We start from the raw sequence: 24,838 nt of genomic DNA on the forward strand, positions 1-24,838 counted from the left end.
ACAAACCCTAGTTTTGTTGTTGCCTTTCTAAACCCTTGTTTCAGCCCCCTCTATCTCTCTCAAAGTTTAGCCTGATACAAGGTCTATATTTATAGTAAAAGTATAACTCATAAATTTGGAACAAATACCACACTGCAGATACGTTTTTTATTTCTCCTTCAGTGAAAGAATATTTGCATCAAAAATATAATATTCCCTTTCAAAATATATTTGCATCAAATCGTTCTTCATACGATACAAAAATATATTTATTGTCCATAAATACATTTTCAGCACAAAATATATTTGAAACAAATCTTATATATTTTTAGCAACAATATTCTCAATCCATCAAATTTGGAGTCATACTACAACATTCTCCACCTTGACTCTAAATTAGTGATGATGCCAATTTAACATAACCACCATGCTGCTCTTTCCCTTGTTCCCACTACACCAAGTAGCTCTACATGTTTATACCTCATAACCCCTTCAGCCCTCGAAATTTCTTCCGCCTTCTCGAAGGTCCTTGCAGTCCAACTACATTAGGAGTTTTAGGTAGTCCCACAAGCATTCACCTTAACATCTTCAGCCATCGGAACGTCTTCCGTCTTCTCGAAGAGTCCTTGCAGTCCAACTACGCTAGGAATTTTAAGTAGTCCCACAAGCATTCACTATAACATCTTCAATGCAGAACATCTCCCGCTTCCTTGAAGATCACCTTGCATCCAATCACCTTTAGCCTTCTTTTAGAGTAATCTCGCAAGCCGTGCTATACATTCTTCAACTTCATGAAGAAATCCCTTGCTCACCATAGAGCATAGCACCCAAGGTCGTTCATAGTCGTACCATTACCGGTGTGTTCAACTCCACCTCACGCTGAGCGTACTCTACCTCAACTAGCAAATGCGTACATCCCACTATGTCTTCAACCTTGAAACTCCACCTCAACAGGTAGATCATGAGTATTCTTACCACCGCCTCTCCAGGTTGATGTTGAGTGTTTAACGTCTCTCCAGACATAGTGGGATTAATGCTTTTAGCTGATAAGCTAACTGAAGTGTTTGGTAAAAATAGCGGTTCAACTAGCTGATAAATGTAAAATGACATAAAGGGTATTCTTAATTCATAATAAAAATTCTATCATTAATTTAAGTATTTGTAATTTTGTAAACTAATTTTTCTTTAAGAAAATACTTTAAATTTATTAATTTAATATATCCTATGTATTATAAATTAAATTAAATTTTATTCACTAAAATTTTATCTTATATTTATTATTATTTAAGTGTTTCCACTTTATAAAAAAAATAACATTTACCTCAAAAACAAAAAAAAAGGTAGTACTAATAAAGTAATACTAATAACAGAGAATAAAGAAAATAACACTTACCTCAAAAAAATAAAATAAAGTAACACTAATAGAATAATAGTATTTTGTTTCGTAAAAAAAAACGAAGGTATATATTTTTTCAAAAAAAAAAAAAAAGGTCAGCTGATATATATATATATATATACAAAAATTGGAATAAAGGGATAGTAGTCTTTATTACGTAACTTATTATAAAAATTATAATGGATAAAAATACAATTTAAATGAAATAATAAGGGTAAAATTGAAAGAAAAAGTGAGAAGCTATAAGCTATAAGCTCAAACGCTACTTGGAATAGCTTCTAAAAAATAGCTTATAAGCTCGTGAAATAAGCTATAAGCTCATGGTGAAAAAGTGTTACCAAACAGAGCTTTTTTTGTCAAACGAGCTTATAAGCTATAAGCTAAAAGCTAAAAGCTCTTTTTTGGGGTTAACCAAACAGACCCTAAGTTTCATAAGGGTATGGTTTTGATTTAAAATCCCGAAAGAGGGTATGATTACTTTAACCTAAGAGGGTCTGGATAGTAACATATTAGATTCATCCCTAGATTTGAGTTCTTACGCGTTGCTTGCTCAAAAGAGTTTTTCATACTTGTTGTTGATCAGGGAGCTGTTGACACTTGGATTTTGTACTATGTTGACGGTCTATCTATTCGCCATTCTTAATCTCTAATTATTCCCTGCTTTTCATTCTTTTTTTGTAACTTGGTTTCGCACCCATGCGCGAGTTCGCTGGGTTGCCCCTGTGATTAGTGAATTTTTGTTATTATAGATTATAATAGATCCACTTGGACTAATTTTCACGATGTATTCCCGTTTAGGTTATTCATGAGTCAGATCTAATGTCCCACAATCTTTGTATTTTTTTTTCTTTTTATTTATTTTCTATTTTTTCCTAAAAAAAAAAAACTTTTTTTTTTATCGTATATGTTTGACATCAACCTTCCACATTCATTCATTCAGTCGATGCTTAAGATTATGAAGCCATTATATTATTAAGATTAATCATTCATGTATGTTGATATCAACTTTCACTCTTGCTCCATCATCGATATTATAGGTTTGAATAATTATAACTATACAATTGTTCGATCTTCTTTTTTTATTTTTTTTATTTTTTATCAAACCTCATATTTTGATAACTAAGATCAAACAATCATATTTACATTTCTTTATTAAAACAACAATATAAAATTAGAAGTTCTTAAAATCATAGTTGAAAATCGTGCTTCAAAATAGTTAAACGCCATTATTCGCGGTGCGATACCTCCAAAACTAAAAGATCCAAGAAATTTTTCTATTTCATCCTTCATACGTAAAAATGAAATATATATGAGAAATGTTTTTGTGATCTTGGTGTTAGTATAAGTATCATGCCCTATTTTATCTATTAAAAATTTGGAAAGGATAAGCCAAAACCAACCAATATCATTTTGAAATTTGTGGATCGATTTTCTCAATATCTGCTTTCGAAAATGTTCTAGTCAAGGTTGAAAATTTGATAATTCTCATTGATTTCATGCTAACATACATAAAGGAAGAGAACAATGTACCGATCTTTCTTGGTAGGCCCTTTCTAGCAATTGCAAGGGCCATCATCGATGTGAAATGTAAGATAATCTACTTAAGCTTTGATAAAAAATAAAAATAAAACAATTGGTTGAGTTTGAATTTTTTTTATAAGTCAAACAAATTGTCATGTGGAGCCAACTGTATTTACCATGGTATATGAGAAGATTTCTTAAGATCAATATCGGTGAAAGATATTGGACCTGAGAAAGAATTTGATGAAGGGAGAATTTTGTCCACGATGGATCAAATTAAGTTTCGAGGAAAGAATGGTAAGTTAAAGAGTTTAAGTAAGCAACTTTGTGGAAGTCAAATGTAATAAATGCTCACAAATTAATCCATCTACAAAATAAAGTTCACTTTGCAGGTTCATTAAATAAATGATGTGTATAGTCTTCGATATAAACTAAATGTATCATTTATTTAATGAAATCTAAAAAGTGAATTTTCTCTTATAATAAAGATCATAGTAGTTCCCGTGAACTTAACTTAATTGATAAATATAATGTATGGATTCGAACCTCGAACACAAAAAAACTAGTATATATATTTGCGTTGGGTTCAAAATTAAAGAATTCTTCTAAACAGAAATCATATGCATAATTGTGATTAAAATAGAAAATATTGCCGATTGGACATTGTTGGGTTGAAATGAATTTTTCCCCCATACAAGGAGGGTTGTGTAAATATTCAACCGTGGTAAGATTGAAACTAGTTGACTGATTTAATATCATTGTTTACATTGATTCCTCAAGGTGGTTTTCAACGCTTGTGTACATGGCATCCTTGCAAATCATCTCCCGTATTTATGGTAGTTTACAAAACCTATATAGTATTTCTTTACCTTGTGCCCATGACCTCTTGCAAAACATTTTTCTCTGCAAAGTTTTGTACTATCATTGTCTCCTTAGAGAAACCAAAACTTTGTATACAAATGGCATCCAAGCAACAAAGTTTGTATTATTATCCAACAATAATCTAACATTTTTCTTTTTGATTTTCCTATTGTATAGGTACCAACATAGCTTATGCATATTTAGTTTTTTCAACAAATTATCTTACCAAACTATTTAAAAAACTCAAATAATTTACTAAATTAGTTAAAGTTTTAAATTTACTAAAACGGTGATGGTCCTTGTTAAATTTGAGTGCACTTGCAAGAACCTTACGTATATTGAAACAAACGTCAATGAAAATACTTTCTCAGTTTTCCACATGTCGTGCTAAAATACATTATGAAAATTATGTAAGGTATTAAAATATATGTTTTTTTGTTCCAATAATTTGAGCAACTATATATTTATTAATATATTGAGGACAAATAATATATCTAAACAATAAACGATGTTTGTTATTCAATACATATATGATCTTGTAATCTCTTCTTCTTTTATCAATATGGTTTTTGTTGCGAATTCGATGAAAAGTCACACCAATAACAACTTGATGTGTGGAGTAAGAGATAATTAAGCAACCAAAACAAAGTGTATGGAAGTTATAAATACAAGCCAAAAGTAGAAAACAACGGCGAGAAGAACACAAAGAAGAGAAGAACACAAAAGAATTTGTTGACCCAGTTCGGTCCAAATTGACCTAGTCTGGGGGAGAGAGCAGCCCTCCGATCCACTATATGATGAGTAACGTTACAAAAGAGAAATCAATGGGTTACAAGAATAAGTCTCCCGCCTAATTCTACCCAAAGTCTCAGCCTCTTCCCGTAACCAAGAGACTCAATCCTAATAGTGTTTCCCAAGGTGAATCAACCCTCAAAACCTAGTGTTTGTTCCAAAGAGACAAACTCTATACAAACCCTAGTTTTGTTGTTGCCTTTCTAAACCCTTGTTTCAGCCCCTCTATCTCTCTCAAAGTTTAGCCTGATACAAGGTCTATATTTATAGTAAAAGTATAACTCATAAATTTGGAACAAATACCACACTGCAGATACGTTTTTTTTTCTCCTTCAGTGAAAGAATATTTGCATCAAAAATATAATATTCCCTTTCAAAATATATTTGCATCAAATCGTTCTTCATACGATACAAAAATATATTTATTGTCCATAAATACATTTTCAGCACAAAATATATTTGAAACAAATCTTATATATTTTTAGCAACAATATTCTCAATCCATCAAATTTGGAGTCATACTACAACATTCTCCACCTTGACTCTAAATTAGTGATGATGCCAATTTAACATAACCACCATGCTGCTCTTTCCCTTGTTCCCACTACACCAAGTAGCTCTACATGTTTATACCTCATAACCCCTTCAGCCCTCGAAATTTCTTCCGCCTTCTCGAAGGTCCTTGCAGTCCAACTACATTAGGAGTTTTAGGTAGTCCCACAAGCATTCACCTTAACATCTTCAGCCATCGGAACGTCTTCCGTCTTCTCGAAGAGTCCTTGCAGTCCAACTACGCTAGGAATTTTAAGTAGTCCCACAAGCATTCACTATAACATCTTCAATGCAGAACATCTCCCGCTTCCTTGAAGATCACCTTGCATCCAATCACCTTTAGCCTTCTTTTAGAGTAATCTCGCAAGCCGTGCTATACATTCTTCAACTTCATGAAGAAATCCCTTGCTCACCATAGAGCATAGCACCCAAGGTCGTTCATAGTCGTACCATTACCGGTGTGTTCAACTCCACCTCACGCTGAGCGTACTCTACCTCAACTAGCAAATGCGTACATCCCACTATGTCTTCAACCTTGAAACTCCACCTCAACAGGTAGATCATGAGTATTCTTACCACCGCCTCTCCAGGTTGATGTTGAGTGTTTAACGTCTCTCCAGACATAGTGGGATTAATGCTTTTAGCTGATAAGCTAACTGAAGTGTTTGGTAAAAATAGCGGTTCAACTAGCTGATAAATGTAAAATGACATAAAGGGTATTCTTAATTCATAATAAAAATTCTATCATTAATTTAAGTATTTGTAATTTTGTAAACTAATTTTTCTTTAAGAAAATACTTTAAATTTATTAATTTAATATATCCTATGTATTATAAATTAAATTAAATTTTATTCACTAAAATTTTATCTTATATTTATTATTATTTAAGTGTTTCCACTTTATAAAAAAAATAACATTTACCTCAAAAACAAAAAAAAAGGTAGTACTAATAAAGTAATACTAATAACAGAGAATAAAGAAAATAACACTTACCTCAAAAAAAAAAAAATAAAGTAACACTAATAGAATAATAGTATTTTGTTTCGTAAAAAAAAACGAAGGTATATATTTTTTCAAAAAAAAAAAAAAAGGCCAGCTGATATATATATATATATATACAAAAATTGAAATAAAGGGATAGTAGTCTTTATTACGTAACTTATTATAAAAATTATAATGGATAAAAATACAATTTAAATGAAATAATAAGGGTAAAATTGAAAGAAAAAGTGAGAAGCTATAAGCTATAAGCTCAAACGCTACTTGGAATAGCTTCTAAAAAATAGCTTATAAGCTCGTGAAATAAGCTATAAGCTCATGGTGAAAAAGTGTTACCAAACAGAGCTTTTTTTGTCAAACGAGCTTATAAGCTATAAGCTAAAAGCTAAAAGCTCTTTTTTGGGGTTAACCAAACAGACCCTAAGTTTCATAAGGGTATGGTTTTGATTTAAAATCCCGAAAGAGGGTATGATTACTTTAACCTAAGAGGGTCTGGATAGTAACATATTAGATTCATCCCTAGATTTGAGTTCTTACGCGTTGCTTGCTCAAAAGAGTTTTTCATACTTGTTGTTGATCAGGGAGCTGTTGACACTTGGATTTTGTACTATGTTGACGGTCTATCTATTCGCCATTCTTAATCTCTAATTATTCCCTGCTTTTCATTCTTTTTTTGTAACTTGGTTTCGCACCCATGCGCGAGTTCGCTGGGTTGCCCCTGTGATTAGTGAATTTTTGTTATTATAGATTATAATAGATCCACTTGGACTAATTTTCACGATGTATTCCCGTTTAGGTTATTCATGAGTCAGATCTAATGTCCCACAATCTTTGTATTTTTTTTTCTTTTTATTTATTTTCTATTTTTTCCTAAAAAAAAAAACTTTTTTTTTTATCGTATATGTTTGACATCAACCTTCCACATTCATTCATTCAGTCGATGCTTAAGATTATGAAGCCATTATATTATTAAGATTAATCATTCATGTATGTTGATATCAACTTTCACTCTTGCTCCATCATCGATATTATAGGTTTGAATAATTATAACTATACAATTGTTCGATCTTCTTTTTTTATTTTTTTTATTTTTTATCAAACCTCATATTTTGATAACTAAGATCAAACAATCATATTTACATTTCTTTATTAAAACAACAATATAAAATTAGAAGTTCTTAAAATCATAGCTGAAAATCGTGCTTCAAAATAGTTAAACGCCATTATTCGCGGTGCGATACCTCCAAAACTAAAAGATCCAAGAAATTTTTCTATTTCATCCTTCATACGTAAAAATGAAATATATATGAGAAATGTTTTTGTGATCTTGGTGTTAGTATAAGTATCATGCCCTATTTTATCTATTAAAAATTTGGAAAGGATAAGCCAAAACCAACCAATATCATTTTGAAATTTGTGGATCGATTTTCTCAATATCTGCTTTCGAAAATGTTCTAGTCAAGGTTGAAAATTTGATAATTCTCATTGATTTCATGCTAACATACATAAAGGAAGAGAACAATGTACCGATCTTTCTTGGTAGGCCCTTTCTAGCAATTGCAAGGGCCATCATCGATGTGAAATGTAAGATAATCTACTTAAGCTTTGATAAAAAATAAAAATAAAACAATTGGTTGAGTTTGAATTTTTTTTATAAGTCAAACAAATTGTCATGTGGAGCCAACTGTATTTACCATGGTATATGAGAAGATTTCTTAAGATCAATATCGGTGAAAGATATTGGACCTGAGAAAGAATTTGATGAAGGGAGAATTTTGTCCACGATGGATCAAATTAAGTTTCGAGGAAAGAATGGTAAGTTAAAGAGTTTAAGTAAGCAACTTTGTGGAAGTCAAATGTAATAAATGCTCACAAATTAATCCATCTACAAAATAAAGTTCACTTTGCAGGTTCATTAAATAAATGATGTGTATAGTCTTCGATATAAACTAAATGTATCATTTATTTAATGAAATCTAAAAAGTGAATTTTCTCTTATAATAAAGATCATAGTAGTTCCCGTGAACTTAACTTAATTGATAAATATAATGTATGGATTCGAACCTCGAACACAAAAAAAACTAGTATATATATTTGCGTTGGGTTCAAAATTAAAGAATTCTTCTAAACAGAAATCATATGCATAATTGTGATTAAAATAGAAAATATTGCCGATTGGACATTGTTGGGTTGAAATGAATTTTTCCCCCCATACAAGGAGGGTTGTGTAAATATTCAACCGTGGTAAGATTGAAATTAGTTGACTGATTTAATATCATTGTTTACATTGATTCCTCAAGGTGGTTTTCAACGCTTGTGTACATGGCATCCTTGCAAATCATCTCCCGTATTTATGGTAGTTTACAAAACCTATATAGTATTTCTTTACCTTGTGCCCATGACCTCTTGCAAAACATTTTTCTCTGCAAAGTTTTGTACTATCATTGTCTCCTTAGAGAAACCAAAACTTTGTATACAAATGGCATCCAAGCAACAAAGTTTGTATTATTATCCAACAATAATCTAACATTTTTCTTTTTGATTTTCCTATTGTATAGGTACCAACATAGCTTATGCATATTTAGTTTTTTCAACAAATTATCTTACCAAACTATTTAAAAAACTCAAATAATTTACTAAATTAGTTAAAGTTTTAAATTTACTAAAACGGTGATGGTCCTTGTTAAATTTGAGTGCACTTGCAAGAACCTTACGTATATTGAAACAAACGTCAATGAAAATACTTTCTCAGTTTTCCACATGTCGTGCTAAAATACATTATGAAAATTATGTAAGGTATTAAAATATATGTTTTTTTTGTTCCAATAATTTGAACAACTATATATTTATTAATATATTGAGGACAAATAATATATCTAAACAATAAACAATGTTTGTTATTCAATACATATATGATCTTGTAATCTCTTCTTCTTTTATTAATATGGTTTTATTCAAAAAAATAATATCAATTATTTGATTGAAGAATCTGCTAACAGTAAAATACTTGTTCACATAAATTTTTAATTACATATTTAAATTATATTATCTGTCATATTCATAAATTCTAATTAGAAAAATTCATTATTTGTATTAAGTATAACTTTTGCAATACCCCGATTTTTAATATTGATTTATTAGTATTATTATTATATGATACTAGCGAAAAGACGGGCACTCACGTGCATGTCTTTCCGCTCTTTTTATTGCGCTAATGGTTGTAGATTATCAATGGTATTTTATAGAAATTTTACGTGTAAATTACAAACGATATTTTATATAATTTTTTTTATATGGATAGAAAATTATAAATATAGATATTTGTGACTTTTAAATGTAACAAACTCAACAAACCATATTTATATTTTTCAATGACAACAATAATATAACAAATATAACAAATTTATTTTATCTTTTTTAATAATAACACCAACAATATAATATTATTATATGAAAATTTGTTTAAGGGCAAAAATTGGAATAACAAAAAAGCCAGCTCAAAATTTCACTAAAACCCCTTATTTTCTTTATATATAGTATATATAGTATTTTCAAATAAAATGTTGTTTTATCGTGGGTATTGAGTAAATTTGCTAGTCAATTATTGAAAAATAGGAGATTGCAAGAAATTCAGGAAAAACTAGCATTTTAGGAAATAAGAGATATTAGAGGTGTATTAGTGAAAATGAGGTTTAAGTTAAAAAGTTAAATAGTGTTTTAATTAAATAAATAAAAGGAGGTGTAAACAATGGAGTTGAATAGTTACAATAGAATTAGTAATCATTTGGGAGGTGTGGAGATTAAACATGTTAAAAAGTTATGACAAAAGCAGACTTAATAAGTGGTTATAAATAGACGATTTTTTTTTTAAGAGAGTTAGGTTATAACACACAAGAACAAAATCGAGAGAAGTGATAAAGAGGAATTAGGGATGTGAAGAGAAGAACATAAGGAGGCAAGAAGAGAAGCTTGGGGAGAGACTCAACCATAGAAGTTGCTAGCTTTGTTGATTTTTGAGGTAAAAGGGGAGTCTCTCTTCACAGTGGGTTATATGAACATATGGGTAGTGAAGGGTTTGTGTTTTTTTTTTCTTTGTTTATATGTTTTTTTTAATGAATTCATGTTAAATTTATACTCTAATTTGTTGTTGTGATTTTGGGTATGCTCTTATCTCTGAATTCATGATGTTGATGTGCTAAATTTGTGTTTCAATTGTGGTTGTGTTTTGAGCTTTATATGTATACACATGGAAAAAGTCACTATTTTGTTTATTTTTAGATTGTAAGGATTTACATAACACTTTAATAAAACAACAATGAGTTTGTTCAAAAAAGTAAATATAAACAACAATGAGATTTGCACATTTTTTAATTTCCATGCATATATATCTAACACCTCATTTTCTCTTCAACTCATTTTCATGCATATATTTAATTGATATATTTAACACATCATCATTTATATTTCCTCTTCTCTTAAGATATGATGTATGTTTAGCTTTGCTAGTGGCGAAGCCAATTTTTTTTTTTAATGGAGGGGTCATATTTTTAAGATATAAATATATATTGCGACAAAAATAATTACAATTAAAATTGTAGTCAAGTGGTTCGTTTGATTTTATGTTTGCTCCTCTAACCATACTTCGATTCCTACATTTCACAATATTATCCTTGCATTTTTCGTTTAAAAAGTACAAAAAGTTTAAAAAGTACAAAAAATACAAGTCAAAGCTAAAAATGAACAAATAAAGAATCAAACACAGGACCAAACACCGAAAAATGAGATGCTTACTGCTTTGCTAAAGTGTAAAGACATGATTTGTAATGCAAACGTTAATATATATAATATAACATTTAGTTAAAAATGTATTTATATACCTATTAATAATGATTTTTCTTAAACTTCAGGGGTGCCATGGCAACCCCTTGACTCCGCCATTGAGTTTTGCGATGACAGTAACTAATTTTGAATGAATTAATTCTGACTAAAAATGAGTTACATGTAAAAGTGGTATGTATGTTGGATACATTCATGTAAAAATGATTTGAATTAAAAATTTATGTGTTAGAATCAATTTTAAAATAAAAAGATACATATAGTAGTTTCAAGTAGAATTGATTTTCATACCCAAAACTAATTTATCAAAAAATGGTAAGCATAATTTTATAGACATGTAAAAAATGTAAACAAATAATAGTAATTTATAGAGTTAAAATTGCTTCCAACACTTGAAAAACATTTCTAAAACATTTAAATGTAAAAGCAAATACACTACGCTATAATGGATATGTGACATATATGAGATAAAGAAATGGTGAGAACAACGTTACTATGCAAATTCATAATTTGCAACACGAGACAGTGTAAAAAACTCACATACGGCGTAAATACTTCTTTCTCCCGCTCGAACCTCGTTTGAAAATCCGTTACCTTTTGATAACCAGACCCGGTTCAAAACCCGTCAATGCATAACCCATTTCTTCACACCGCGGAAACTCATATGGGCTTTATCGGGTCAAACAATAACCCGAATTATTTTTCCATTTTCATTTTTCACAGTATAAATACCCTTAACCGTTATCCACAAAAAGAAACACCACGTGGCATTTTCTCAAGTCACCTTCATAGCTTCTTCACTCTTCTCCTCCATCTTCTTCAACCTGCTTCAATTTCTTCACTTTTTCAATTCATTTCCTCACAAATTCAACAATATGTTACTACGTAACCGTTTTCTGAATAATTGAAAACCTTATAACATTAAAATGAGTCATTCAATTTCAATTTCAAATTCTCTCCATTTACCAAACCCATCTCCATTCATCCCAACCCTGCTCGACCCAAATCTCCAACTCAGTTTCCCATTATTCTCAAAGCCCAAAGCCCAACGCAAACTCCAATTCAAAGCCCACGCAAAGCCCAGAGAATTAATCCTCGGAAACCCAACCGTAACAGTAGAAACTGGAAAATACACATACGACGTTGAAACCCTAATCAACCGACTCAGTAGCTTACCACCACGTGGCAGCATAGCTCGTTGTCTCGATTCCTTTAAAAACAAGCTATCCCTAAATGATTTTGCCGTTGTTTTCAAGGAATTCGCGCAGCGTGGCGATTGGCAACGCTCGCTGAGGCTATTCAAATATATGCAGAGACAGATTTGGTGTAAACCTAATGAACATATTTACACAATCATCATTACTCTTTTAGGGAGGGAAGGCTTGTTGGATAAGTGTCGCGAGGTGTTCGATGAAATGCCTAGTCAAGGTGTTGCAAGAAGTGTTTTTGCTTATACTGCTGTTATTAATGCTTATGGTCGTAATGGTCAGTTTCAGACTTCGGTTGAGTTGTTAGAGAGTATGAAACAAGAGAGGGTTTCGCCGAGTATATTGACTTATAATACTGTGATTAATGCTTGTGCTAGAGGTGGATTAGATTGGGAGGGTTTGTTAGGGTTATTTGCTGAAATGAGACATGAAGGGATTCAACCTGATGTTATAACTTATAATACTTTGCTAAGTGCCTGTGCTCATAGAGGATTAGGTGATGAAGCGGAGATGGTTTTTAGAACGATGAATGAAGGTGGGGTTGTTCCGGATATTAATACGTATAGTTATCTTGTTCATACTTTTGGTAAGTTGAATAAACTCGAGAAGGTTTCTGAGCTTCTTAGGGAAATGGAGTCAGGTGGTAGTTTGCCGGATGTTAGTTCTTATAATGTTCTGTTGGAGGCTTATGCGGATATGGGGTTTATTAAGGAGTCTATTGGGGTGTTTAGGCAGATGCAGGAGGCGGGGTGTGTGCCAAATTCGGCTACTTATAGTATTTTGTTGAACTTGTATGGGAAACATGGGAGGTATGATGATGTTCGCGATCTTTTTCTTGAAATGAAAGTGAGCAACACGGATCCGGATGCTGGTACTTATAATATTCTTATACAGGTGTTTGGGGAGGGGGGATACTTTAAGGAGGTTGTCACTTTGTTTCATGATATGGTGGATGAAAATATTGAGCCTAACATGGAGACTTATGAAGGTTTGATATTTGCTTGTGGGAAGGGAGGGCTTTTTGAAGATGCTAAGAAAATTTTACTTCATATGAATGAAAAGGGTATTGTTCCGAGTTCAAAGGCTTATACCGGTGTGATTGAAGCTTATGGGCAGGCAGCTTTGTATGAAGAGGCTCTGGTTGCGTTTAACACTATGAATGAAGTTGGAAGCACCCCAACTGTTGAGACCTACAATTCGCTCGTTTGTTCCTTTTCAAGGGGGGGATTGTACAAAGAGGTTGAAGCAATTTTATTTAGGATGAGTGAGTCTGGTTTACCGCGGGACGTGCATTCGTTCAATGGTGTAATTGAAGCTTTAAGGCAAGCAGGTCAATATGAAGAGGCTGTAAAAGCTCATGTTGAGATGGAAAAAGCAAACTGTGATCCTAATGAGTCGACATTTGAAGCAGTATTAAGCATATACTGCTCGGCAGGTCTTGTTGATGAAAGTGAGGAGCAGTTTCAAGAAATTAAAGCTTCTGGAATACTGCCCAGTGTCATGTGCTACTGCATGATGCTAACTCTTTACACCAAGAATGACAGGTAAAATTTCATCCATTTATAGTGCAGTGCTTTTTTCTACTATTTTTAAATTGTTGCAATGCTACTTTCACTTTTAGTTTTAAGTAACAGTAGCTTGTTGCTTATTGTGATTACAACTTATGCGCAGTAAGATTTTATTTCAAGGCATAATTTTTTATTTGATCGGTGTTCACATTAAATGTCAATTTTGGTTTTGGTTTAAGGTTAGACTCAAAGGTGGGAAGCGCTAGGTGCCTTTATTCGGACTGGTGTGCTTGCCCTTTTGTATTGTTTGGTATTTTGTAAATGAGTTAGAGTACCCTTATACTCCTTATATTACATCTTTTGCTTATAAAAAAAATTATCGCAAGCATGGTCCAGTTGTAAATATGTAGTTGGATCAAAGATCAGATGTAATAGCAGTTGAGTAATGATGGTATCTAAGGGCTTATTTGTTTTGTGAAATTATTTTGTTTTTACTTTCCATTTTCAGTAATAATTACAAAAATGATGTCTTGATTTTATATTGTTTCTTACTTTTGAAGATTTTTTTAAGAAACAACAAAAATAACTTTTTAGTCTTTTCTCTATTTCTTATACAGATCTTAGAAATCATGAAACAAAGGGAAAATAAAGTGACATTTCTGTAATTAATAGCAAAAATAAAAGATATTTACCCAGGCCAAAAATAAGCCCTAACACACACACTTATTGTATAATTTTTTTGTGAGATTGGACGAGAAAGAAAGTTCTCGTGCAAGGAAATATTTGCTCATCTTTTGCATCAAAGCATGATTAGTTTATATCAGTTTTTGAACAAAGAATTATTGCATTTGTTCATGTAACTAATAGCGTATGCAAGTAAAATAAAATAGGTATTTGGATGATCAAAAGCTTTGGTAAATTACGAGATTTGGTCTTGATGTTCCATGCTATTTTCTAATATGGTTCATTTATTGTTCTCACAATTTTTTAGATTTAGATTTTGCTACTATGTCTATTTGCCTTTCTTCTTAGGAACTTCTTCCTCCTCCACTTCCCCTTTATATTCTACGTCTACAGCTAATCCTTGTGCGTTGTTTTGTCCAACAATCTCTGAATGTTTCTGCAATGAGTTTTACATTTACTTTTTTCACATTTTTATTCTGCTTAGTATAGAAGATTTATTTCACTAATAAGAAAATTTGAGTTGAATCATAGTAAATGGTCCCAAAAAAGTTGGTATTGAAGAACTTCATGTAAAAATATGATCCGTATTTATGCTCATCATTAACACATGTTGCAAAACAAAATTAATTTTGTGTGCTTGTATTCATTGAGCTCTACTTCTGAGCATTGTTGTTCCAGTAGAGTGAGCGTGCGAGACTGTGATGGAACCAAACCAGTCAGACAACATAGGAAACAATGTAGCAATAATAGTATCTGTGTAACAGTAGTTATGTTTAGGAAGTAATATGTGGCAGACTTATGTAACGACAATTATTAGACAGTTATTTTAGAAAATAACTTCTGCAGTCTTTTTTATGTATATACGATAGTAGGGTCAGTAATGGGAGGGAGAAGATTGCTATTCTCTATCTTTGACAGAGAATACTCTATGTAGGAGAGTTGGTCTCTGGGACAGCAAGTGTGTTACATAATTTCTGTTGGAGGAGAATTAATCTCTGGGACAGCAATGCTTGTATTGTTTTATTTTCCGTAATTTTGCTGCGATAATCACATTGTTCTTTTGTTCAAATTAGTATCCTAGCATTATTCAGTCCTACTTCCTTCTATTTAATTTGGAGTTCTATCAGACTGTTCTGACAATTTTAAATATAGAATTGCCATAGAGCCTTAGCTCAGTTGGCAGTATGGCACCAAGTCCCTTTGGCGACAACTTGATGGCATCATTTAATCCCAACTTAGCCGTTTTACCCTCACATTTAGCCATCATCTCCTCCTCCGCAGTAGGTCACAGACCTCCTTTGTGACCAAAATAAAGAAAATCAAGTTTGGATGGATGTCCATCATAAATCAAGGTCTAAAAGCGAAAATGATTTCTAGTGATTTTTTTTTTTACGATTTTAGCACATTTAGTGCCAAGTAGATCATATGTAGAGCCTTTTCCATTCTATTGCAAATGAGGAACCTTCCTTTCTATTTGCTTCTCTCTGAAATTTGCTATCTGGTTCTTGTGTAAGGTAAAGGCCAAATTAATTGTGGATCTTTGATCACCTATTAACTGCATTTTACTTCTAATGCACTGCTCATTTTTTATACTTATGCTTACCTCTCTAAATTTCTTGGTTTCAGATCAAATGATGCCTATAAACTCATTGATGAAATGATCACAACGAGGGTGTCGGATGTTCATCAAGTGATTGGACAAATGATCAAGGGAGATTTTGATGATGAGTTCAATTGGCAGATTGTAGAGTATATCTTTGACAAACTCAATTCTGAAGGATGTGGATTTGGAATGAAGTTCTACAATGCATTGTTAGAAACTCTCTGGTGGATGTGCCAGAGAGAAAGGGCTGCCAGAGTGCTCAATGAAGCATCAAAGCGAGGGCTTTTCCCTGAACTTTTTCGTAAAAATAAACTTTTGTGGTCTGTAGATGTACACAGGTAGGTGGTAATTAATTCCTTTTAAACTCGTATCTTTCTTTAATGAAGGAAAACATATGCAAAACCTCTACAATTTTGGGGTTTAGAACCTATAACTTTCAATTCAGGCAACTAGCCTCTTCCATTTAAACTTGTATCTTTCTTTAATGAAGGAAAACATATGCAAAACCTCTACAATTTTGGGGTTTAGAACCTATAACTTTCAATTCAGGCAACTAGCCTCTTCCAAAGCTTGTGTTGTTTTTAGATCCAATTTATCAATCCCCCTATTTAAGGAATCAATAATGGATAATTTGGTAGTAGAAGAAATTTAAGCGCAAGAATGTTAGTGCACATGAAATGGCTAACAAGATGGATAAATGTAACTTTTGTTGTAATTGAAAGCTTAGAAATCTATTTTATTAGCCTCTAAGATGAGAAGGTTTTGCGAATTTACATCTCTAATGAATTGTGTGAAACTAAAGCTTGATTGTCTTGCAGGATGTCTGAAGGTGCTGCATTAACAGCATTGTCAATTTGGTTGAATGATATGCAAGAGATGTTCATGACTGGCGAGGATCTTCCTGAACTTGCAGCCGTTGTTGTGGCGTAAGTTGCTTTTGTCTCTAAAAACTATTTATTTAATCTTATTTACTTTCTTTTCCTCACGTCAACATTTATAGAAACAATGTAAAAATGGTCCATAATACACTTGTGTCTGGTCCTCCTTGGTTATGAGTATGTGGAAAATGCATTGGTTTGGATTTCTTTTTTTTAGTAATACAGTTGTGTGGTACTGATTTAGATCACCGGTTAGAGCTTTCTGACACATTAATATCTCTTCCCATCTAAGCAGTCGCGGTAAAATGGAGGAAAGCACAGATGCCCAAGAGTCCCCCATTGCAAAGGCTGCCTTTTCATTCCTGCAGGATAATGTCGCATCCTCTTTTACTTACCCCGCATGGAACAAAGGTCGCATTGTTTGTCAGCAGTTACAACTTAGGCGAATTCTGTCGGGTACCAGATCATCTTCAAGTACGAAAAAAATGAATAAATTAGTATCTTTAAGTAATAGCCCATCATTTACTGCTGCAGGAGCTTTAACATCCAAATCTGATGTTCAAAGTAGTAGAGCTAATGGTGTTGATTCTAGAACCAATAGTACTAGAACAGAGCTTCTAACTAGTGCAGTTTAGATTAGAGAAATATAGAAATCACTTTTCCACACCCTGTTTGGGTTCATTTGAAATTAGGACGTACTATTTGTTACAGTAATCAATTCCCAAATTGGGCCGGCTATCTGGTCTACAAAGTTTTGGCAAATATATTCTCGAGGTATTTGGCGTAATTTGATACATGTAGTGACCCCAATTAGTGGGATAAAGCTTGATTGTTGTTGTAGGTATCTTCAGCTCAGTTGGTTTGCCTATTGGCACCAACATTTACCGTTGTATTTGATTCATTGTTTCTGCACAAGGGAGACACCATAAATAAATGCAAGTTACTAGGTGAGGTCAATCATATTAGCTTTTTTTTTTGTGTACAAAACAATCATTTTTTTTTTGAAGAATTGTGCAAAACAATCATATTACCTTTAAATCTCGCTAGAGTTGTTTCATTGGTGCTTCTAATGTTTTTATCCCCATCCATGTTTAAACCATTAAAATGAAATTCTACCATATTTTCTATTATTGAAGTTATTCAATTCTACCGTATGATTTTATCAAGTCATAAAATCTTATAGCGTTTCTCTTTTATTTTATCAAATCTTATATATTAAAATACCCCTGCTTTACTTTATTTTCCAAAAAAGGCCCATCATTGTGCTGCCAATCTCCACTGAATGATGAATGAATAATGATCTGTAATCAAAAGATTAAGCTAGAAATCTTTTAAGCCTCCGCTTAGGTCGCCTTCGGCTGTCATAAATAAGGACCATAGAATTATTTTATCAACCAAGGTAATCTATTATTTTATCTTTGTTTGGCACATCCAATATAGAAGTTGATTTTGAGAGTCACAGTAGACCTCATTCAGACAAATAGTATGTGTAAAATACATTAAACTCAATATAATAACGTTAAGAAAAAATTCTGTAGCAAAAATGTGACACTTGCATATAGGAGATACAAATACAATAATATTAAGTACACCAGAACATGTTCTATCGTGAAAATTGTTATTATTTTTCTTTTAAGGAAAAAAGAAGTTTCCCACGTTCTCGGTTGAAGAGACCCTATTCTATAGTTGGTTAAATGGTAAATTAAGTATGATTAAATATTGAGTGCGTTTTGTTTTAACTTTAAAAAATTGTGAGTTAAAAGAATCTAGAAATTTTTTAAAAAATTTAAAGCTATTTTTGTTTGTTTACTATTATAAAAATTATTTTTTTTCAAGATTTAATCTCCGTGTATTTAGAAAATGTAAATCTTATACTTGAGTTCCGTGCATTTAGAGAAAAAAATAGAGTTTTGAAAAGCTACTTGAAATAGTTTTTTATTTTGAGGCTAAAAATAACTTCTTTTTTTTTAACAAAATGGATTTTTTTAAAATCTAAAACAAACACTACTAAAATAGAAATGTGATTTGTATGAAACACAGAAACCTTAATATTTATTAACTAGTAAAAGACATGTATATTCACAAATGTCACGTAACATTGCAGTAATTATATATAAAAAATTAAATTGGTAATATTATGAAATACTTAAAGATATTAAATAAAAATTATCAGCATTCAAATAATGTTTCTTTTCCCAAATACCAAAAAAAAAAAAGATGTTTCTATTAAATACCTATTTTTTTGGGTTTTGGGTAACTTAACTGATTTGAATTAAAAAATAAAGAGAAAAATTAATCTAACAACAAATTACTAACATCATCATTATCCTTGCAGCTAAATTATCATCATTTCAGTTCATCGTGGGCATGTCGACAACTGAAGCGGAGTACATGACAGCAGCCAAAGCTTCCAAAGAAAATTATGGCTTACAAGATTGGTGAGAAAATTGGATATTAAACAAGGTGGAATTCAGATGCATTGTGATAGTCATAATTTTATTTATTTGTCAAACAATCAAGTGTATAATGCCAAGACCAAACATATTAATGTTAGTTTTCATGATAGCAGAGAGTTACTTGTATTTGGATAGATACTACTTTGAAAATGTTCATAATTCAGAGAAAACAAATGATATGTTGATCAAATCAGTCATTGGTGACAAGTTCAAGCATCCATAACTGATATAAAACAATACTATAGTCGTAAAGGTAGACACCATTGATCAAACTGCGAGAACATATAATAGATCGATCATGTTCATTGTCTTTTACATTTGTTTCTTTAATCGTTTGTTACTTCTGTTCTAACACATATAGTAGCAAATTAGGGATAATATAAATTAAACAAATAATTAAAGGAATAAAATAAAGATATTTCAGAATTAATAATGAAGGGAATCAAAAGCTGTATTGGACCTTTTAGTTAAAATATAATAAACTATAGTCAAGAATTGCGACTGATTTATTTACAGATGCCTTCAAGGTTGCACCCCCCACCACGCACGAACAGCACTCTACTATGAATCAACATCACACAGTAAGAAAGTAGAGTTTAAAGCCTTATCCTTTTTTGCTTACAATGTATCGGGTAACCAGCCAAACTATATATAGGTATCAAAGAATTTCCTTTATTTTTTTCATACATAAAAGAATATTACACATGTTAGAAGTTAGACAAACCCTAAAATGATTTAATGATGGTATAAAGGGTACTCGAACCCATAATAAAAGTTGGTTCTAAATTCTAATCATAAAGCATGCATGCAAGGGGATTAGTGAACCAATTCGAAAACAGTTCTAAGCATAAAGCATACATGCAAATGGATTTTGCAAAGATCTCTTAGAATTGGATCCACCGAATCTCACACCTTTATATCAGATAAGACAAACACATACTATATATGGAGCATGTTAAGGAGAAGATTGTGTTCATTTATATCATAGAGCATGTCAAAGAAACCCATGAAATACTATGTGGTACGTTTATTATTTGTTTGAGTTCTAATGCATGCATTTTGCTGAGTTGTTATTATTCAAATAGTTACTGCATATGCAGGTGGATGCTTTCACTGAGTCAGCGTTCAAGGGAAACCCTGCAGCAGTGTGTTTGTTAGAAGAAGAGAGGGATGATGAATGGTTGCAAGCATTAGCAGCTGAGTTCAATATCTCTATGACTTCTTATTTGATTCCCATTCAACAAGAAACCAAGATTCCCCGTTTTCATCTTAGATGGTTTAGTCCTATAGTTGAGGTACAATTTATGGTAACATCCAAAATTTTATAACATTAACTAATCTTTTACGAGAAATTTGTGGGGTATATAAGACGAGTTCTCCTTTTCTAACAAATTTTTTTCAATACGTAAGAGTCGGGGATCGAGACCCTGATCACTTATTTAAAGGGTCACTTATTTAAGGGGTCCAAGTCTCTTACCACTTGAACCAATCAATTGTTGGTACTATATTACATCTATTTATGAATGAGATGTATTGACTTCATAAGTAATTGTTAGATGAGTTACTCTGCTTAATAACTCATTACAAACACCGCTTTTCACTAATTCAACTTTTGATTATTTTCATAATATACTAATGACCAAACATACAAAGTTTTATATAAATATGAAATTCGTAGCTATGTAATCAAGTAACTTTTTTTATTCCTTATGTAATCAAGTAATTGATATTTGCTTATGTTTTTTAAAAGCTAAGTATATACATTAATTTGAAACTATTTGAAGATGTATCAAATAGTTTCAAAATATATATATAAAAAATTATGTTAACCTATTCAATAAGAATTTTGGATTTTATGCTTGGATTAGTGAAACTCATTGTTTATAATGAGTTATTAAACAAAGTTAAGGTAACCCATCTCAGAGTTATTTTTTGAGTCAACGTGTTGATAGTGCCTTAAAATTTCAATCAAAAACTATTGGTTGCTACAAAGGTTTCCCCACGGCGCCCAAGAGAGACTGTGAGGCGTTTCAAGCATTTCTACCTTGGGTGTTCGCCACTATGGCTTCCACGAGGCGGGACACATTGTCTGCAAGGCTTTTTTTTTTTGCAAATTTTTCGTTTTTCTTGCTCGACTGAGTGGTCCATGTATGTTTGTGGCTTCTCTTCAACAATAGGAGAATAAGAGGTGGAAGTAAGGCAAACTAGGGTTTATCAAAAAAGATAATTTTTTAGGAGACTAAGAGTTCGTTTGATGGTCAGGATAGGATAGAGGCATGATATGATATAAAGCTGGATAGAGATAAAGTATGATAAGGACATGATAAACATTAATCTTCTCATGTGTTTGATGCGCACATGATAACAAACATGATATCATTATAATTAAAAGAAAAAAAAATGCTCTCATAATTAATTAAATATTGTAAAAATGACATGTTATTAATTATAGGGTTAATTATGTTTTCGGTCCCTACAAAATTGTGATCTTGTAAGTTTAGTCCTTATTTAATTTTAATAGCTTTTTTAATCCTTACAAAAAATTTCTGCACTCAATATTAGTCCTTACTCAATCCAAATTTGTTTAATTTATGCTTAAACTCTTAAGTTTTTCAACAATTTTTTACAGACGTGTTAAGAACGTTATTAAAAGGTCATCCGAAAAAAATATCGCAAAAATTTGATTTCTACGTCCATATTTTTGTTACTTATATCTTAAACTTTTGTCGTTTTAAAAAATTCATATTTAATTTATTTCATGTTAAAAAATTATAGATTTTAGTAAATGAACCTTTCATAGTGTTCTAAACTTGTATAAAAAGAATCGTTAAAAAATTTAAGAGTTTAAGGATAATTAAGCAAAATTTATTTTAGTTATAAGTAAATTTTTTTGTAGGGATTAAAAAAGCTATTAAAATTAAGTAAGGACTAAACTTAGAAGGGTCGCAATTTTATAGGGACCAAAAACATATTTAACCCTTAATTATAATAGAAAATACATGCTATCATTATTTTAAAAATGATAATATTTTAAAAATGGCAGAATATCAAGATAATAAATAATTAATGATCTTCTAATCTCATTAGGATAACTTCTAACTCAGCCTATACTCAGGATATAAATTACAAAGGAAAGTCTTTTTTCAATCTTTTATATCAAGATAACAAATAAGGAATGATCTTCTAAGCTTGTGCATATTGAAGCAATTTTTTTTAAGGAATGAAGCAAATTATTATACACTAGTTATAAATTACACGCAAGATTGTCTCAAAAAAAAAAATTATACGCAAGATCAATGCTTTTCATTGATCAATTAGTTAGAATATAGTCATCAATTAGTTAAAAAATAAAGGGTTAAATATGATTTGAGTCCCTATAAATATTTCAACTTTATGTTTTAGTCTCGATAAAATTTTCCTAATTCGATTTTAGTCCTTTAAAAAATTTATGCCCACACTTTTAATCCTTGCTTTTAATTCATGTCATGTGTACCCTTTAAATTTTTGAAAGAATATTTAAAATATTATAAGAATCTTTTATTAAATTTTTTTAACAAAACATAAATTAAATATGAAATTCTAAGCACAAACAACATAAAAATTTATATTTAGTTTATGTTTTATTAAAAAATTATATATTTTTTTAGAATAGATTATTATAATATTATTATAAACATTCTTGTGAAAACTCATTTAAAATTTCAAATGATATACATAAGTTGATTGAAAAGAGTGTTAGAATTTCAATTACCTGATTTACTCATTTACCACACAAAACACACATGTTTAATTGGACAAGAATTTTCAATGAATGTTTTGAGTAAACATTAAACCATTGTTGACATGTCCAAGAGATGTCAATTTTGTGGCAAGAGCTTAACTCTGTAGTCCAAGTTTCTGTTGAGACAAATTGTAAAATGATAGAGTTATTAATAATAATTTCTCTTCCCAAACATTTTTTTAACCATTGTTAACATTATTATCAAAATCATATATATAATACAGGATAATCTTTGTGGCCACGCCACATTAGCAGCTGCACATGTGGCTTTTTCATCTGGTTTAGTGGACAGGGATGTTATTGAATTTATGACACAATCTGGAATGTTAACTGCTAAAAAGATCTCATCGATCAATGGTAGTACTAGTGGCATGAAGAATTTCCAAAACCATGAAGCTAAGGATGTATTTTATGTTGAATTGGATTTTCCTGCTGACCCAATTTCAGAACTAAAATTTGATGATATTTCACTTATTTCTGGAGTATTGAGTGAGGCTTCCATTGTTGATGTGAAGAGGACAGAGATTCAAGATGACTTGATTGTAATTCCTACGTACTAATCAATCTGCTTATTAACTAAACTTGGAAAATCTCAATTTTATAGGGATTAAAAATATATTTTAGTCCTTTTTGTGCATATCCAACATTAAGAAGCTTATTATTTGTTCTAGGTTGTGGTTGCATCCGCAAAGAATGTGACAGAAGTACAACCACATTTTGATGCAATTTATAAATTACCTGTAAGGGGAGTAAGTGTTTCAGGAGTTGCACCTCCTGAGTCTGGATTTGACTTCTACAGCCGATTCTTCTGTCCAAAAATTGGAATCAATGAGGTAATTAAAATAATTGAAAATTATGATCATAATGTTCCTCCAATTGCATTATATTGCCAATGTTTTCACTCAAGTAAGCTAAGGTTCATATTTCTTTTCAGGATCCTGTTTGTGGCACTGCACATTTAGGCATGGCATCCTATTGGAGTAAGAAGCTGGGAAAGTGTGATTTAAAGGCTTACCAGGTACTCACTCTTCTTTGTAACACAATAAGTGTTATATTTGCTTATTTGTCAATCAAGTATTAATGTATAAGTTTACATTTGTGCAGACATCAACAAGAGGGGGAGTTCTCAATATTCATATTGATGAACGCAAGCAAAGAGTGTTTTTGCGTGGGAAAGCTATTACAGTGATGGAAGGGTTTGTTCTGGTCTAATCATATGTTCATCACAAGCAAAAGTATATGCAATAAATATATCAAATGCTACAGATTATAATTTATTTGGAGCACTTAATTGTTATGATATACTATATTATAACATAAGAAAACAATTGTATTTGATGTACACAAACCTTGGTATGCAATGTTGTAGGACTTGTTAAGTTGAAGTTTGTGTGGTGAATACTTTTTTCGGGCATCACCAAGATAAGGATTTGTTCATATTTATCTAGTTGATGAATAGTGAAAAAAGTTTGATGTGTGGAAAGTGGAAACCATATCCATCTTTGTATAACAATGTAACTGATAAAACCACAAAATTCATATTCCATCTACTTCTTTTTAATTAGTACGTACTATTTTAAAATGATTCACACATGTCAAGACAATTAATAAATTTTGTAATTTTGATGGAATTATGTCTTTTTCATCAATACTTAATGTTTTACAATCTCATCCTACTTATTTAGCACAGGCGTCATCATTTAAGGGTCCATTTAGTAGAAATAGCGATTAGACCTAGATCTGATTGGTACCCGCAAAAAATACCTATAATAGGTGGGGTAAA

At 31.3% G+C, this 24,838-nt stretch overlaps 2 protein-coding genes across 2 annotated transcripts; both read left to right on the plus strand.

Moving 5' to 3' along the window:
* Positions 1-11,675: 11,675 nt before the first annotated feature.
* Positions 11,676-17,778, plus strand: LOC25493780 (pentatricopeptide repeat-containing protein At1g74850, chloroplastic). Its single transcript, XM_013602388.3, has 4 exons — positions 11,676-13,689; positions 15,964-16,278; positions 16,759-16,866; positions 17,114-17,778. The coding sequence occupies exons 1-4, from the start codon at positions 11,864-11,866 to the stop codon at positions 17,451-17,453; spliced, it is 2,589 nt and encodes an 862-aa protein (XP_013457842.1). The 5' UTR covers positions 11,676-11,863; the 3' UTR covers positions 17,454-17,778.
* Positions 17,779-20,145: 2,367 nt separating this feature from the next.
* LOC25493781 (uncharacterized isomerase BH0283) lies at positions 20,146-24,601 on the plus strand. Its single transcript, XM_013602389.3, has 6 exons — positions 20,146-20,295; positions 20,375-20,569; positions 23,280-23,597; positions 23,727-23,888; positions 23,990-24,073; positions 24,160-24,601. Exons 1-6 carry the CDS (start codon positions 20,266-20,268, stop codon positions 24,265-24,267), a joined length of 897 nt encoding a protein of 298 aa, XP_013457843.1. The 5' UTR covers positions 20,146-20,265; the 3' UTR covers positions 24,268-24,601.
* The last annotated feature ends 237 nt before the right edge of the window (positions 24,602-24,838 follow it).

This window comes from Medicago truncatula, chromosome 4, assembly GCF_003473485.1.
Source record: "Medicago truncatula cultivar Jemalong A17 chromosome 4, MtrunA17r5.0-ANR, whole genome shotgun sequence".
Lineage (NCBI taxonomy): Eukaryota > Viridiplantae > Streptophyta > Magnoliopsida > Fabales > Fabaceae > Medicago > Medicago truncatula.